This window comes from Sorex araneus, chromosome X (genome assembly GCF_027595985.1).
Source record: "Sorex araneus isolate mSorAra2 chromosome X, mSorAra2.pri, whole genome shotgun sequence".
NCBI lineage: Eukaryota > Metazoa > Chordata > Mammalia > Eulipotyphla > Soricidae > Sorex > Sorex araneus.
In genome coordinates, this window is record NC_073313.1 from 79,485,079 (window position 1) to 79,501,682 (window position 16,604).

Sequence of the window (16,604 nt, forward strand, 5' to 3'; positions counted from 1 at the left end):
CTTTGAGTACCCCCCCAGCCACCCCCCTTCTCTCCCTCGCCCCGTGGGTCAGAATTCGCTTCCTCTGGGGCCCCCGTGTTCCTGCGGGGCCCCCACGGACCCCCTTGTTGTAAGGAAGGGACGGAGAGCAGTTCCGTGGCCAGTGGGGCCAAGTCCCCTCAGTCCCTGAGCCCCGAAGGTGCGGCTCGGTGGTTGCGCCTTGGGGTTGGTGCTGGCGCCACTCTAGGTGCCACACCACCCAGTTCTGGGGACCCGCGGAGGGGGCGGGAGGGGCGGGGGGGCCCCCCCGAGCCGCTCGTCAGACGGCAGGGGGCGTGGCCTCACCGACGGCGGCGCCGGGCTCTTTCCCGGGCCTCTGCGTTCTAGTGGCTTCCACGGCCATAGCGCTCCTGACAGAGGATTCTGCGACGCGCTCCCAGCCCCGCTCCTTGCTAGTCGACGTAGGGGGCTTCAGCTCGGGCCAAGCGGGAGGGTCTTCCTGGGCGCGGGCTCCTGGCCGAGGGTTGGGCTTCCTTGGGGTCCGAGGGGGCTTCTTAGGTTGCGCCCCGGCCCGTGGCACCCGGTGGCGGGAGGACTCGTCTGAGGGGGTTGGCCTCGGCTCTGCGGGGCGCCCACTCTCTGGGGGTGCCGGGTGGCTTAGGGGCTTGGCTTCACACAGGGGTCGGGGCTCCCGCTGGGTCCCCCTCAGTCTGGGGACCGCCGCTTCTGTCGGGGTCCCGCTCTTTGCTACGGGGCCGTGTCCGTCCCGGGCCCCCCGACGTTTGCAGCGTTCGCCTGGTGCGGGGCGGCTCCCACAGAGGCGGCCCCGCCATTCCTGAGGACGCGCTGACGCGGGGATCGGGCGTGTGAACCCAGAGGGGCGTCCACCGCTCGCTGGGGTCAGCGTCCTTTTGGGCCCTGCCACGGGGGGCTTTTTCTTTCTTGTCTCATCTTTTCCTTCTTTTTTTTCTTTATTTTTCTGTCACACCCTTGGGCGCTTTGGGCGTCCTCATGGACCTGCGCTAATGGTGGACTCGGGAAAGCAGTATGTGTTGCCGGGGATCGAACCGGGATCGGATGTACAAGGTGAGCACCTTCCCCGCTGTACTCTCTCTCCACCCCAGTTCTTTTCTCCTTTTTCTTTTTCTTTATCTTTCCTCGAATCCGAGCTACAACCCTGGCTGTCTTCTCCGGCTTCTTCCGGCAAGGGTGCCGATTCCGTTTCCATAAACTTGGGGAGCCTTTCCATCCTAATTACCTTTCAAGGGATTCCACCTCCAATTTGATCACAGTGGGATTAAGGCTGCAGTATGTGAGTGGGTGGCGACCGGAAAAATATGTGAGCGCTCAATTTCAGCAGGGCGAGCGAACTTAGTTCGTAGCACTGATCTCATCCTTCTACCAACAAGTAAGGTATGTTGCTTTATGTCTTCAACATTTACTGTTCCGGTGATTGTGTGGTTTCTATGTCCTAACTTGACAGGCTGGGAATGTTTATTGAGATCTGGGGGTTCATCTGCTCGCACCTTTTGGACTCTTTGGGTTTGGGTGCAATGCTGAACATATTTTTTTTTCCGTGTGGTGCCAGGGTGAATCAAGGCCTTATGTTTTAATCCTCAGCCACTTTCCCAGCTCTCTGCTTCTTGCCAATGGGAAATGCGATAGAAGTAATTCACAGCATGCAGTGGTATTATAGTTTGTCAAACTGTCACAGTGATTGATTTTGGTGAAAGCAACTAAGTACTGAGGGAGGAGCCCATTTGCCCCCTTTTTTTCAGCCATGCAGGAGAGTGCCAATTACACCATATTCTCAATATGGTGGCACAAAGTTTTTTACTAAATACATTTTATTTACTCTGTTTTGTGAATCCATCTGCTGTGACTTATGCTGAGTTTTCAAAACGATCCGTTCCCTATTTTTTTGGTTTTAAGGTTACAGCCAGCTGTTCTCAGGTCTTAATCAGGGCTTTGTACTTAGGGATCACTCGTGCCATATGTGGTGCCCGTGATGGAACCTGGATCGATTGCATGCAAAGTCAGTGTATTACCCTCGGGACCTAGAGAAAAAAAATATATTTTCTATTTAATTGAGGTAATGTTTGTTCAAAATACTGTGTATGTTGTGAGGTATAAATTCACATCTCCTCACAGTGTATGGTGTAACACCATGCCCTACTATAGGAGGAATAATTCTCCCCTTCAATCCAGTGGACCCCACCACCCCTGATTCCTCTCTGTCCTCTCACATGGGTCACTGTCACTGTCATCCCGTTGCTCATCAATTAGCTTGAGCGGGCACCAGTAATGTCTCCATCTTGAGATTTGTTGTTACTGTTTTTGGCATATCAAATACACCACGGGTAGCTTTCCAGGCTCTGCCGTGCGGGCGGGATACTCTCGGTAGCTTCTCGGGCTCTCCGAGAGGGACGGAGGAATCGAACATGGGTTGGCCACGTGCAAGGTGAACACCCTACCACTGTGCTATTGCTCCAGCCCTTCATACCACTAATGTATGTATGTTTAATCTTACTGAATTCTTTCTCTCTTTTTGGAGATTCTAGTCCTGGGATCACCCTGGGCTAAGCCAGACAGTACCTGGTAGTCCTGCAGTGTCAGGGATCAAACCCAGGGCCCTATATATGCCAGGCTGTTCCTTAGCCCTTCAAGTCCTCTCCCTGCCCATCAAATACTTCTTCATTATCTATTGATGTGATCAGGTGATTTTTCACTTTTTGTTGATGTGGTATATTTATTGATTTGCTTATACTGAACCATCTTTTGCATCCCTGGAAGGAATTCCACTTGGTTGTGATATTTGATCTTTTCAATGTATTGTTGAGTTCAGTACACTTAAAATTATGTTTTAAGGATCTTTGCATTTACATTCATTCAGGATATTGACATTTTGCTCTATAGCTTCCTCTTTGTTTCCTTTTCTTCACTGCCCTTTTCTGCTTTTGGTATTAGGCTTATATTGGCTTCAAACAGTGTTTGAAGGTTTGGCAGAGCTTACTTGGGAAGACAGCTGGTCCTAAGTTTTCATATTCACAGTGATTTGGGATGACTATTTTAATTTCCTCACTTGCAATGGTTGCCTTACTTGCCCTGATTCATGCTTGGAAAATTAAATAAAGAGTAGTTCCTGATAATGCAGTGTATCGCCCAATCTCCCTCTGCCAAATTTTTCACAAATTTTTCAAAAGAGGATTTTGGTATTTTGTTTTGAGCCTCCCCAGTGGTTCTGCTGGCCCATGGGTATACATCTGGTGGTGCTCAGTTGGTCATGGAGGTTGGAAATAGAAACCAGGACTGCCTATTACGCCAGTCATACATCGTGTCCTTTGGGTTATCTCACCAGCCCTAAAGGTGAATTTAAATTTAATTTCCCTCTGTATTTCTGCTTACTCTTTCTCTCTAATATATATATTTACACATAAATACATACATATGTAAAGTTATTAGCTATATGGAAGTATGCTGTTAAAGCATACTGTTTATTTCTGTAGAAATAAACAGGTTACTTTTAGTTAGTTTTTATAGTTTTTTAAACATTTCATTTTCTTTTGCACTATCAGGGATTCAACCCAGGTTCTCATTACATGGGTGATATGATTTGAATCTACCCAAGAGACATCACTGTCACTGTCACTGTCATTCCGCTGCTCATCGATTTGCTCGAGTGGGCACCAGTAATGTCTCCTAGTGAGACTTGTTGTTACTGTTTTGGGCATAGCGAATACGCCACGGGTAGCTTGCCAGGCTCTGCCATGCGGGTGGTATACTCGGTAGCTTGCCGGGCTCTCCGAGAGGGGTGGAGGAATCAAAGCCGGGTTGGCCGAGTGCAAGGCGAATGCCCTACCCGCTGTGCTATCGCTCCAGCCCACCCAAGAGACATATCCCCAGCAAATGTAATCAAGGAGTTTGTTTGTGTGCTTTATTGGGGGCTGGGCACACCTGGCAGGGATCAGGTTATATGCCTGGCTCAGTGCTAGAGTTCACTCATTGTGGAGCGAGGGGCCCATGCAGTGCAGGGGATCAAATCCAGGAATTCTGCAAACAAAGCATGTGCTCTAGAACATTTCACTCTATCTATGGCCCTTATGATAATTTTGCTTAGTTTTTGTGGGAGGCACCCAGATATGCTCAGGAATTACTCGTGGTTCTGTTCTCAGGTCTCTGTGCCCAGTTATTCCTGGCAATACTCAGAGAACCAGAGGTAGTATTGGGGATTGTGCTGGGGTCAGATGGGTTTAAGGAAAGTGCCTAAAGCCCTGTACTATCTCTCCAGCTCCTAAGTAGACTAATATTTTAGCATAAATTGCTCCTAATAGAATACTTTCAATTTTCAGGGAATTTAACTTCCATGGCCCCCACTTTCTTTCCTGGTTTCGATCAAATAAAGACCTTTATTAGTGTTCAGTTAAGGTAAAGATACATAGAGTGATTTTATATTTTTAGTGGACAAATTTATGCTATATTGATTTTATATCCTAAACTTTATTATCTTCTTCCTTCTGCTTTCTGGAGATGTGATTATATAAATATATATGTGTATATATCTGTATATGTCTCCCAGCACCCAATATTTAATGTAAAAATTTAATATATTTAATATATTTAAAATTACTGTTTTCTGTCCATGAACAACTGAGGGGGGAGGGGCTTTGTGTTCCACAATTTATGGAGTACCATTTATATTGTAGTGTTGTGGGGCCAGATAGATAGGGTGTTTTTGCCTTGCACATGGATGACCTGGGTTCAATCCCTGGCATCCCCTATGGTTCCCCGAGCGAGTCCTCCAAGAGTAATTCCTGAACACAGAGCCAAAAGCAAGCCCTGAGCACTTCTGGGTGTCAAAAACAAAACAAAAGAAATTAATTGGGGGAATATGAGGTCAGCAATGCCTGGATTCGTGTATCCAGCAGTAGTGGGGTGGGGTGCAGAGGCGGAAGGTAAAGCAGGGTAGTTGGGAGAAACGGTCTTGCCTTTGAGATCAGAGACTTCAGCCATGTTCTTTTCTTTCTTTTTTGATGGGGAGGCATACTAAGTGGTACTCATGGCTTATGGCTCTGCATTCAGGAATTAATTCCTGGCGGGGCTCAGAGAACCATATGGGGTGCCCATGAGTGAACCCTACTTGGCCTCATGCAAGGAAATGCCCTACTCCCTTACTATCACTCCAGCCCCACTTCAGCCTGGTGGTAGTGCTCAGGGCTTTCTCCTGGCTCTGCGCTCAGGGATCACTCTTGGCAGGGCTTAGGGACCATATATGGTGTGAGGGATCGAATATTTCCTTAGTAATCACCTGTATCACCTGTTGTCCCGTTGCTCATCGATTTGCTCGAGTGGGTGCCAGTAATGTCTCCATTCACCCCTGTCACGTGCTACTGTAGCCCGGTGGCGTCTGCTCCCTCCAGGAACACGAAGAACATCAAGCCGTTCATTCAGGGTCTTGACGTAGAAGTCCGAACACCTCAGATAGATGGGCGGCCAGGCGTTCTTTTGACGTCCCCGTGGAATCTAGTCGGTAGTGGCTCTAGTCCAGCAGTCGTCTCAAGTGAGAGAAGGAATTCGGAGTTCCGACCTCCGTTGACAATCGAGGATTAGGAACGCTGCCTTGTTTGCCAAGGTGTTGAAAATCAGATGGGCTGACACGTAATGCGATTTGGAGACAACCTCTGGACTAAGATTCTAATTTTGTTTTCACGATACATAGTGTTAATACAGTCTAAGATAGTGTTCTCCCCAGAGAAATATTTCTTTGAGTTGCCTGTTATGGACTTTATTTTTTTGGCTAGCAGTGAGCCACTTTATTATTATTTTTTTTTATTGAATCACCATGTGGAAAGTTACAAAGCTTTCAGGCTTAAGTCTCAGATACACAATGCTCGAACACCCATCCCATCACCAGTGCACATATTCCACCACCAAGAACCACAGTAAACCTCCCCCCACCCCCCCACACCCCAGACCCCCATCCCGCCTGTGTAGCTGATAAATTTCACTTTACTTTCTATTTACTTTGATTACATTCAATATTTCAACAAAAAACTTACTATTATTGTTTGCCCCCTCCAAGTCGGACCTGCTGGAAAGGAAGCATTTGATAATTTGTTTTCTATTGCTGAGAATGAAGAGATATGAAGTCGTGTGGCCATAATAGCTACCGCGAGGTTTTGGATTTCTGTATTTTAGTATTTTAGTAACTAAGTCCAGAGGAATTTCTGCCAGAAGTTGCATCATTGCTAGCTTGTACCTCCCTGCTACTTTATATTCCACATATGAGTGCAATCTTCTATGTCTGTCTCTTTCTTTCTGACTCATTTCACTCAACATGATACTTTCCATGTGAGCCACTTATATGTAAATTTCATGACTTCATCTTTTCTAACAGCTGCATAGTATTCCATTGTGTAGTTCTACCAAAATTTCTTTAACCAGTCATCTGTGTTTGGGCACTCCGGTTTTTTCCAGGTTGTGGCTATTGTACACAGCGCTGTAATGAACATAGAAATTCAAATGTCATTTCTACTATACCTTTTTGCTTCTCCGGGATATATTCCCAGGAGTGGTATTGCTGGGTCAAATGGGAGCTCAATTTCTAATTTTTTGAGAATCGTCCATATTGTTTTCCCAAAGGGCTGAACCAGTCGGCATTCCCACCAGCAGTGAAGAAGAGTCCCTTTCTCCCTACATCCACGCCAACACCGGTTGCTTTTGTTTTTTTGGATGTGGGCCAGTCTCTGTGGTGTGAGATGGTATCTCATTGTTGATTTGATCTGCATCTCCCTGATGATTAGCCTGTCAGCCATTCGGATTTCTTCTTTGGGGAAGTTTCTGTTCATTTCATCACCCCATTTTTTGATCAGGTCTGCAGTTTTCTTCTTGTGGAGTTCAACCAGTGCCTTGATATCCTTGATATCAACCACCCCTTATCGGATGGGTGTTGGGTAAATATCCTTTCCCATTCTGTAGGCTGTCTTTGTACTTTGGTCACTGTATCTTTTGAGGTGCAGAAGCTTCTTAGTTTAAGGTAGTCCCATTTATTTATCTCAGTTTTCACTTGCTTGGCGTGTCAGCTTTGAAGATATTGTTGGCTACAATGTCGTAGAGGGTTTTGCCAACCTTGCGTTCAGTGTACCTTAGGGATTCTGGTCTGATGTTGAGGTCTTCAATCCATTTTGATCTGACTTTTGTACATGGTGATAGGTGGAGATCTGAGTTCATTTTTTTGCATATAGCTGTTGTTATGGACTTATTTTATAGTAATAACACATGTTCTTCTGATAGTGCCATATGAAGAACCTGATTTCTGAACCTGAACTGATTGATCCAGGTCAATCGAGAAGACTCGATGCTCGAGTCTCTCTGCTTAACAAGGTAAGTCAATAAGCTCTGTGGTATTCTGTATATTTCTGGGGTATACTTTGATGAAAACAGCTTCTACCTCATCTCAGTAGCTTTCAATTTCATGTTTTTTCTTTCGCTATTTTGAAGCTCTCCTTACACCAGCTGCTTTCCAAGATTTTCATGTTTGAATACCCAGAAGTATAAGTATAAAGGAACTAAGATTTTTAACCTATCCTATACTACACCATCCACATATTTCACTTCATAAGTGTCGATAAGTGTTTTTCTGTAATGTGAAGTACACAATGACCATAAATGTATTTAATTTATGTTTCTTCCCTTCACAAAGACTGAAATAAAATGGGCTGTTCCCCCCCAAAGTATTCAAAGGGCTGCACATTGGTGTAGAAGAAGCACTCATGCCCTAGAGTTCTTATTAAAATAATGGTTACCCCTCGTCCTCTTTGGATTTGGAGGACATAAATATATGCAACATTATCTGCCTTTTTTACTCAAACTAGTTTGACATTGGGTTGCATTCCTTGAAAAAAGATACACTCTCTTTTATATTGATTAATAGTAATAATTTTGTAATCATAATAATTATAGTAACAAGATAGCAATAACAATATCAACAATGGTAATAATAATAGCAATGCTAATGTTGATATAGTAATTTTAAGTATTGATAACTATAATTGATAGCAATATTTTTATATTAACTGATAGTAAATCTTTGACCTATGATTTAAATTTGTATTAATGATATAATCTTGAGTGTATGTGCACATGAAGACTGTGTTTTACAGTGATTAGATTCTGTTTTTAATGAAATATGTGTATTGATGCTTGTCAGCAAATGGATAGTGATGAAGACAGAAAGCATACATCTGGGCAAGGAAAGCGCCCGATAAAAGGACCTGAAGCCTCTGATAGCTACTTGGCAGCTAAGCGTATTCGAGGTATGCTACCTGGGTTAAGCAAGCAGGGAGGAGAGGGGAGCCCCAGTTCTAGGCTTCCATCTCAGAGAAAGTTTGTCATCCTGTCATCAAGGGATGGGTGGATATGAACATGTTTGCAAGTGGTGAGACCAGGCCACAGTGGGTTCAACTACTTGAAGCTAGAATAAAGCAGTTTCCCAAGGCTCAATAAAAGACTCTTCATGCTGTGCTTCCCTACCTGTGTGCTACCCAGTGCATCTGGCTTATTCCTAATATCTTCCCAAGCATTCAGCTCCCCAGTGTATTCTTCACTCTGTGCATTATTTCTCCGTGACATGGGAGATGTGAGTGAAATCTTTCCCACAGGGAAATCTTAGGTGTCCAGACACCACATTCTGCCGGTCTCATTAACCCTGGGCTGGTCACTGATTTCTTTATTCATTTTAAGGTATTTTCCCTCTTTTCTCTCAGCTTTCAAGGTAGCAAGCACCTCCCTCAGGAGATGGAGACATTTTCTCCTCAGCGCACTCTCATCCCCACATAATCCCATGGAGTGTTTGAGCAGTAATTCTGACTCTCACTACAAGAACTCTGGCTTTCCTACCTGAACACCACAACTTGCTCCTAGGTTCACTTCAAACAGAAATGCTGACACACTATCTTCAATGAGCGTTCCAGACATCTAAATCTGACACACTCTACCAGACATCCAAATAGACATTTCAGTTCAGCAGACTGCCTGTTTCAACTTCTGACTTACCCCTCCAAAAGTGTTCTTCTAGCTCTCCACATCTCACTTCATCACTCATCCGTGAGGTCTGACATCCATAGAGCTGAAACAACCCATTATCCAAACATGTGAGGGCATAGGGGTGGAGATGGCTCAGTTGTAGGAGTCTGCAGACAACCACAGTGTAAACACAGCCACTGTGACCTGATTCTTGCTACCCTCGTAATATTGCTGAAGCAGAAATGGGAAAGTTCACGGCACTCAAATCTTATGAGCACTTGCCTCATACCTGCACAGCCCTGGTACCATTAGATGCTCACTAGTTCATCCCAGATACTTCCTGCCACTCAGAATTTCCTTTCACGGTATTTTATGCTATTTCCCAATCCCATAATTAAGCCAGCAGTTTGATAAACTATATAAAATCTGCCTCCTGCCATTACTCTCTGTCCTCAAAGATATGCTACCATCATCTCTCAGCAAGCTACTCACAATAGCTTCTGGTACAGAAATCATTCTCCAGTCTCAATTTCCCGGCTCCCCATATTCTTATTTTCCTAATGTACTGTCTATCCTGCTGTGAGCAATCACATGGACAGATAATCAGTCATACTATGTCTTGTACATCCTGCAGATCTCTCATCATCCCTCCTTTTCACTCACAACAAAATCTGTACTCCCAGTATGGTCCCTAAACTCTGAACCCTCAGACCCCCACTATACTGGACTTGCAGATGTCCTCTTTGTCTCTCTTCCCTGCTTCTTATCACCTAGAGTCCATTCCTTTGTCAAACCACAGCCTGGATATTTTCTTCTGCAGGTGCATAGGACCAGCTCTTTTTGTACCTTAGGTTCTGCTCAAATGTACCTCAGAAGATCCTCCCCAACCACGAGGCCCATGGAGCCCCCCCTCCTTGTCCCCGTCTCATCTCTGCTCACTTCTTCTCTGACTGAAATTCAATCTGCGATTTCATTTGCTGGCTGACCACTTGCTGGCTGACTTCTTCAAGGAAATATAAATTCCAGTGGTGTGGGGATTATTCTGCCAGGCCTGGCAAGGTCGCCAGCACAGAGGAGCTTGAATAAATGAAGTAGAGGTGCCAGACTTGCAGAGAAATAAAATCTGCTTTCCTGTGACTAAGAACAGGATGAGGATCAGCATACACTGTCAGGGACTTTTGGTGATTCACTGTGAATCTGACAGCTTGACATCCAGTGAGACCGTCCCAGCTTCTCTACTTGTAAAGGGCACGAAGGCAACATTAAATCATAGTGCCAGAGCTTTGTGAATGTTTTCTTGTTGCTTGTTTTTTCTTGTTGCTTGTTCTGTCCAACCACATTTCTGTATGTATTAAAGAGGCAAGGCATGGTGGATTGTGTGATATTTGTTGAGACCTAATGGTGGGAGGTGATATTTGCAAATCCTGCTGTTTGTTGATAGAAATATTTTCTTCAGCACTGAAGAGCACTGCCACCTACCTGTAGACTTGGTATAATGCACTTAGCTCGCAGCTCACTCTTGTCATTATACTTGCAGTTGATACTGACCCTGGGACTGCAGATGAGACGAAAATGGCAAGTGATTCACATCCACCTGAGACCGCTGAATATGCTGAACCTGACCTTATGTATATGAAGCGAGATGAAAGTCCACACAAAGGAGTGGATGCTCCTATCAAAGAGGGAACCATGGAAGATGAGCTGAACGAAACTCCTAGCTGTGGAGTACCTGAAAAAGACGAAGTCGAGAGAAGCAGTGCCATTGAAAGTGTTCCGGATGCGACAGCCCACTCTTCTGTTGAGGTGCTGCTTGATAAAGCTATTAGTCCTGCTCTGGCACAGAAAATTAACGATGATATAAAATTCCAGTTGATGAAGGAAGTTCGGAAGTTGGGACGAAGTAAGTGGTTAAATAATATTTATTGAAAAGAAACGTGGAAACTCTCTTCTTCTACCTTTAGTACAGCTTCAAGCACCTCTTGATCTCATTCTTATTTGAATTAGTGTTTGACTATATTTAATATGTTTTCTCTTTCATTTGTCTGAAGTTCTTAGTAGACCTGTTCAAATGTTTTCTTTTGCTTGGTTGGTGTTGCAATAATTTTTTTATTAGGTATATGCAGATGTGATTTTAGCACTCAGACCCATCACTTGTAACATCCTACCCACGAAGCATATTTACTGTGATAATAGATGAACTGGAATGCAGTTGCATCCATATTCATATTTTTAGAATCACTGACTTTTAAAAAATTAATTAAATTTCAGTGAGATACACAATTGCAAGGTTGTTCATGATTGGGTTTCGGTTATATAATGATCCAACACCCATGCCCTCAAGAAACACTGCCTTTTATTTTCTGTATTTTCAGGGTATGATGCAATTTTCACTTTGCTCGAGGATGTGCGTGGACCTCTTTCGGTCAAGAAGCAGTTTGTTGAGTTAACCATCAAGGAAGCTGCCAGGTAGGTCCAAAGTAGTCATTGTTTATTTTAAAACAAAAGTGCCAATGCAGGATGGGAGTGTTTGTGGAAGGAATAGTATCTGCTTTTCTTTAAAAAAATGCTGTTATATTTGTATATTTATTTATTTGATTTTTTGTTTTTTTATTTTTTAATTTAAAAAAAAACTTTTATTTTTTATTGAGTTACTGTGAGATACAGAGTTACAAAGCTGATCATGGTCGGGTTTCAGCCATAAAGTGTTCCAGTTGGAAGTGAACACTCTGAAATAGTGTCTGCTTATATGAAGCCTCAGACCTTGGCCCTCCATCATAGTTTCTGCTCTCACCCCAGGGACGTAATGGCTGCTATTCAAGTCTAAGTCCTTTTTGCAGACCTGAGGAGCTTTTCATTCTCCCCAGAGTCTGACATAGTCATGGGTCCCCAATTCACACTCTTGCATATGCGGTTACATGTTTTCCTGCATGGGCCTTTGCTATGCACATATAGGTTATCAGGTATATTTTGTGTTCATGTGCTTTACACATCAGGGATACGTAAGTTCTTTCTCAATCTTCAAGCTAATTAAGTGCCTCTTTATTTTCAGGTTTAAAAGACAATTTTTGATTAAGCAACTCGAGGCATTCCTTCACAAAATGGTCAGCTACCATGGAAAGAGGCGAAATACTAAGAAAAACAAATAATTGTGTTATTTCAAAAAGCTGTAGGAAACTGGCACTTTGTAATGCTTCAAGGTATAATGAGACATTGCTTAAGTTTTCTAATATGTTCTGATCTAGAAATTTTCCTTCATGAGGCTTAACATGTCTTACAGCTTCTCGATGTTATACTTCTTAATAAAGCTTGGTTTTTGCCTTAGAACTACCCATGAAAGTGTAATTTGTTTTTCTACTAGAGGTGGGGATGTTATTAATTCATCAGACTAAATAATGTTAAGGATTTGGTTTCAACATCAAGTCTTATGATTGTAGTTGTTTTTCCATTTGCTTTCTTTTTTCTCTTTTAACATTTTAAAAAATATTAAGGGATGGTGATTTACAAATTTACTCACAATACAGTTGTTTCAGACCTACAGTGTTTCAACATCCATCCTTCATAAGTGTGGATCTTCCTTCCACCAATGTCCCCAGGTTCATTCCTATCCCTAGCCTGACTTTTGACAGACATAGTTTTAAGTTTTGTTGTTGTAATTTGATTCTCAGGGTTCTAGTATTGTTGACTCTTTATTTATATCTACACATATTCCACATATGTACATGTATATACCTATAGTACACCGCTCCTATTGCTTTCTTTCACTAATTATTATTTCTTTTTTTTTTTTTTTTTGCTTTTTTTTGGGTCACACTCAGCGATGCACAGGGGTTACTCCTGGCTCTGCACTCAGGAATTACCCCTGGCGGTGCTCAGGGGACCATGTGGGATGCTGGGATTCGAACCCGGGTCGGCCGCGTGCAAGGCAAACGCCCTCCCCGCTCTGCTATCACTCCAGCCCCTCACTAATTGTTATTTCTCGTTTTCCCACTTTATTTGAACATCATCTTTTACAAAGTTTTTCATAATGACTTGTCACAGGCATTCAATATTCCAACCCCAATCCCACCACCACTGCCACCTTCCCTCGACTATTCTCTCCATCTTCCCAACCATCACTCAAGCCTGCCCCCATAGAGGATCCATAATAATTTATTTTATATTGCTTGTTATCACTAAGTGGCTAATGATCAAGATATGTTGCTGTACAAGAAAATTTGTGGAAACGGTTTGATGTCACAATTGGGACAGCAAGTCCGTGTCTGAGGGTTTACTAAGCCATTGTTGCAAGTTAGGCCTTTTCCATTAATGTCTTTGTTAGTCAGGATTTGTTGGCTTCCATGTTACATCCCGTCCAATCTGATGTGCTACTTCTGGGATGGCAGTGTTGTAGCGTTTGGAATGTAGTTACATCACTGTATCACTGTCACTGTCATCCCGTTGCTCATCAATTTGCTCGAGCGGGCACTAATAATGTCTCCATTTTGAGCCGTATTGTTACTGTTTTTGGCATATCAAATATGCCAGGGGTAGCTTGCCAGGCTCTGATGTGCGGGCGAGATACTCTTGGTAGCTTGCCTGGCTCTCTGAGAGGGGCGGAGGAATCGAACCCGGGTCAGCCTTGCATGCGTCCTACCCGTGTTCGATTCCTCTGCCCTTCTCAGAGAGCCCAGCAAGCTACCGAGAGTATCTCACCCACACGGTAGAGCCTAGCAAGCTACCCGTGGCGTATCAGATATGCCAAAAACAGTAACAATAAGTCTCACAATGAGAGACGTTACTGGTTCCAGCTCGAACAAATCAATGAGCAACGGGATGACAGTGACAGTGACCATGGTGAATAGAATTAACGTGTTTCAATATAATAAAAGACATATAGCCAAACCACACATACCTGTGTGGATTGGATATATGTACAGCTAATATCGTCCTTGCTGGTGAGAAACTGAAAGATATTCTACCCACAGAGGGATAAGGCAATGATCCCACTTTCATCACTGCTGTTCAATTACTTTTGGGAAGTCCTATGCTTATCAAATAAGAGAACATATAAGTGAGACCCAAATTTTAAAAATCAGTGTCTCGATATTTGCAGATGACATGAACAAATACATAGAAATTGAAGATGACATTAAAACTAAAGATGACTAGAAATTATAAGTGAACACAAAAGAGTGCAGGAATCAATATTAAGATACAAAATTATATAATATTTCTTCTGATTTTTTTCTGCCATACCTGGTGGTTCTCAGGACTTACTCTTCACTTTGTGCTCAGGAATCAGTCCTGCTAGTGCTCAGAGGACTATATGTGGTGCCAGGGATCAAATCCACATTGACTGTGTGCAAGGCAAACACTATACCCATTTTACTATCTCTACAGCTCTCGATTGCATTTCTCTATGAGTTAATGAACTACAAGAAAGAAATTAAGAATATAACACCTTTTATAGTGTCATAAAAGATAACGTATTGTTGAGTACACTTCATAAAGAAGTTGTGCCCCCTATCAACACAAGAAATTTGTTGAGAAATACTGGAAAATAATAGAGGTACCCTATATTCATTGCATGGAAGAAATGAAATTATTAAAGTGCCCATGTCACCTAAGGCAATTTATAAAAAGTTTCAATACAATCACCCCCAAAATCCCTTGGCACATTTCAACAGTTCTAAGTGTGTGGAAATACAAACTCCACAAATGACCAAATCGATACTGAGAGAAAGAAATATGGGAGTTCACATGCCCTGATTCAAATGACATTACAAAGACATAGCAATCAAAATCATCTGGTTTAGAACAAAAACAGGCACACAGACAAATGGAACAGAACAGAGACCCTAGAAATAGGTGACACAATCCTGGACCTCAAACTCAGAGATATATTTTGTCCTCAGGCAAGGGAAACAAAAGCAAAATGAAAGATACAAGACTATATCAAATTTTATATCAATATGTTATACTTTAACACATATAAAGTGCACAGCATTGTCCTATTATTTTGACTATTTACTTTTACAAATTGAATGAGATCACTAATTGAGGCAATTATTTAATGAGGTAACATTAGTTTGCATCATTGTAGATGCTCTTCAGGAGTGCTTTTCCACATGTCTCCCAAAGTAACTTGTCATAGACATCCAACCCTAAGTTCCATCCCACTCGATCACATTCCATGAGAATAGTGTCTAAATCTCCCAGCAGGAAAGCAATCTCCATGAGAATAGTTTGTTCTTTGATACTAAGAGACTTGCCAAGTCCCTTTCCCTCTATTCCTTCTTCTTCCCTCCTCTTTCTTTTCCTATTGTTGCTAGGTACAGGAGTCCCACACATTTGGTTGTGGCTCAAGTATGCTTTTTTGGGGTGCTCACATATATGTGAGCATTACATTGAAGTGTTATGGGATCCTTCGGAAGCTGGCCAGTGTCTAGGACCAAACTCATGCCCTCAGACGTGTAATGAAGTTGTTCTATCACTGATCCGTATGCCAGGCAAATAGATTGTTTTACTCCTCAAAATCCAGGAGGCAGATATTTGCATCTCTGTTGAGATCCCAGGTTATGAGCGAAGGTGGGCACACCTGGAACAACTCAGAACCAGGTCTGTCTTAAACCCCAAATTTGTTGCACTCCCCAATGCTGCCTCTATACTCCATAGCACTGCCACGCTTGGGTATCTGTTTGTCACATAACCCCAACCCAGAACATTTTCTCTACTGTCTCCCTGCCTGTCACGAGTTCCTGTTAGAGAGGAATAAATTTCCTTCCCTCAGCTAACTCCTGCCCCATAGGGCAGTTTTGCTCCTTTTGTGTTTTGCACAGGAGACCACTGACCATCAATTCAACTCTGCCTGCAAGCTTGTTGCTTTCCTAGGTATTGGCCTTGGTTGCACCCCATCCCCCAGGCGAACACAGTGAGCAGGGATAATATGCCAGGTTGGCTCTGCCTTGCTTGCTTTCTGCTGCCCCAGCCCAACGTTTGCTGTGAGGCAGAGGCTACGGTTTCCATGGAGAACAGCTAAGTACGCACAGCATTCACATCGTGCCAAGGTCGCTCCGCTGGTGAGCAGCTGGGTCCACCCTCACTTGGGTGTCCTTCACTGCCCGCCCACGCTTGGAGAGCAGCAGCAGGTACAGCTCACAGCAGGAGATTGCATTCCTTCCTAAGTAGAGAGGAAAACCTTGACAGCAGGGGTGGGGGGGGCTTCATTTTTCCCCAGTGAATGTATATACATGGCAGGGACCCCTTGATCACAGAGTGCTGATTCTCTGCTGCATCAGAGACCACAGGCTGAGGCTGTGCACTTTGGCAGAAACTTAGAATCTGTGAGCGTGGAACCAGACAGGAGGGAAGATGGCCTCTCCTGGAAATCTGCACCCACTATCACCACATCTTCTCTGGGGGACCAGGGGAACTCAAAAACCAGTTGCATTTGAGGCTAAATCTACACATTTCAAGGGAGGACACTTCTTCCTCCAAATGAGGACCTACCTACACCTCGGAGGCTCTTCCAATCCACCCACCTCCAAGGTTCATTTGTGGCATAGCTCTTTGCAATTTAAAATAATTTTAGTAATATTGCATTTCCCCCACTTTTATTGAGGTAT

General features: G+C 43.6%; 1 protein-coding gene across 1 annotated transcript; it reads left to right on the forward strand.

Moving 5' to 3' along the window:
• The first annotated feature begins 1,052 nt into the window (after positions 1-1,052).
• On the forward strand, positions 1,053-12,146 carry LOC101548301 (integrator complex subunit 6-like). Its single transcript, XM_055121110.1, has 6 exons — positions 1,053-1,065; positions 7,270-7,359; positions 8,186-8,291; positions 10,538-10,900; positions 11,373-11,466; positions 12,050-12,146. The coding sequence occupies exons 1-6, from the start codon at positions 1,057-1,059 to the stop codon at positions 12,144-12,146; spliced, it is 759 nt and encodes a 252-aa protein (XP_054977085.1). The 5' UTR covers positions 1,053-1,056.
• The last annotated feature ends 4,458 nt before the right edge of the window (positions 12,147-16,604 follow it).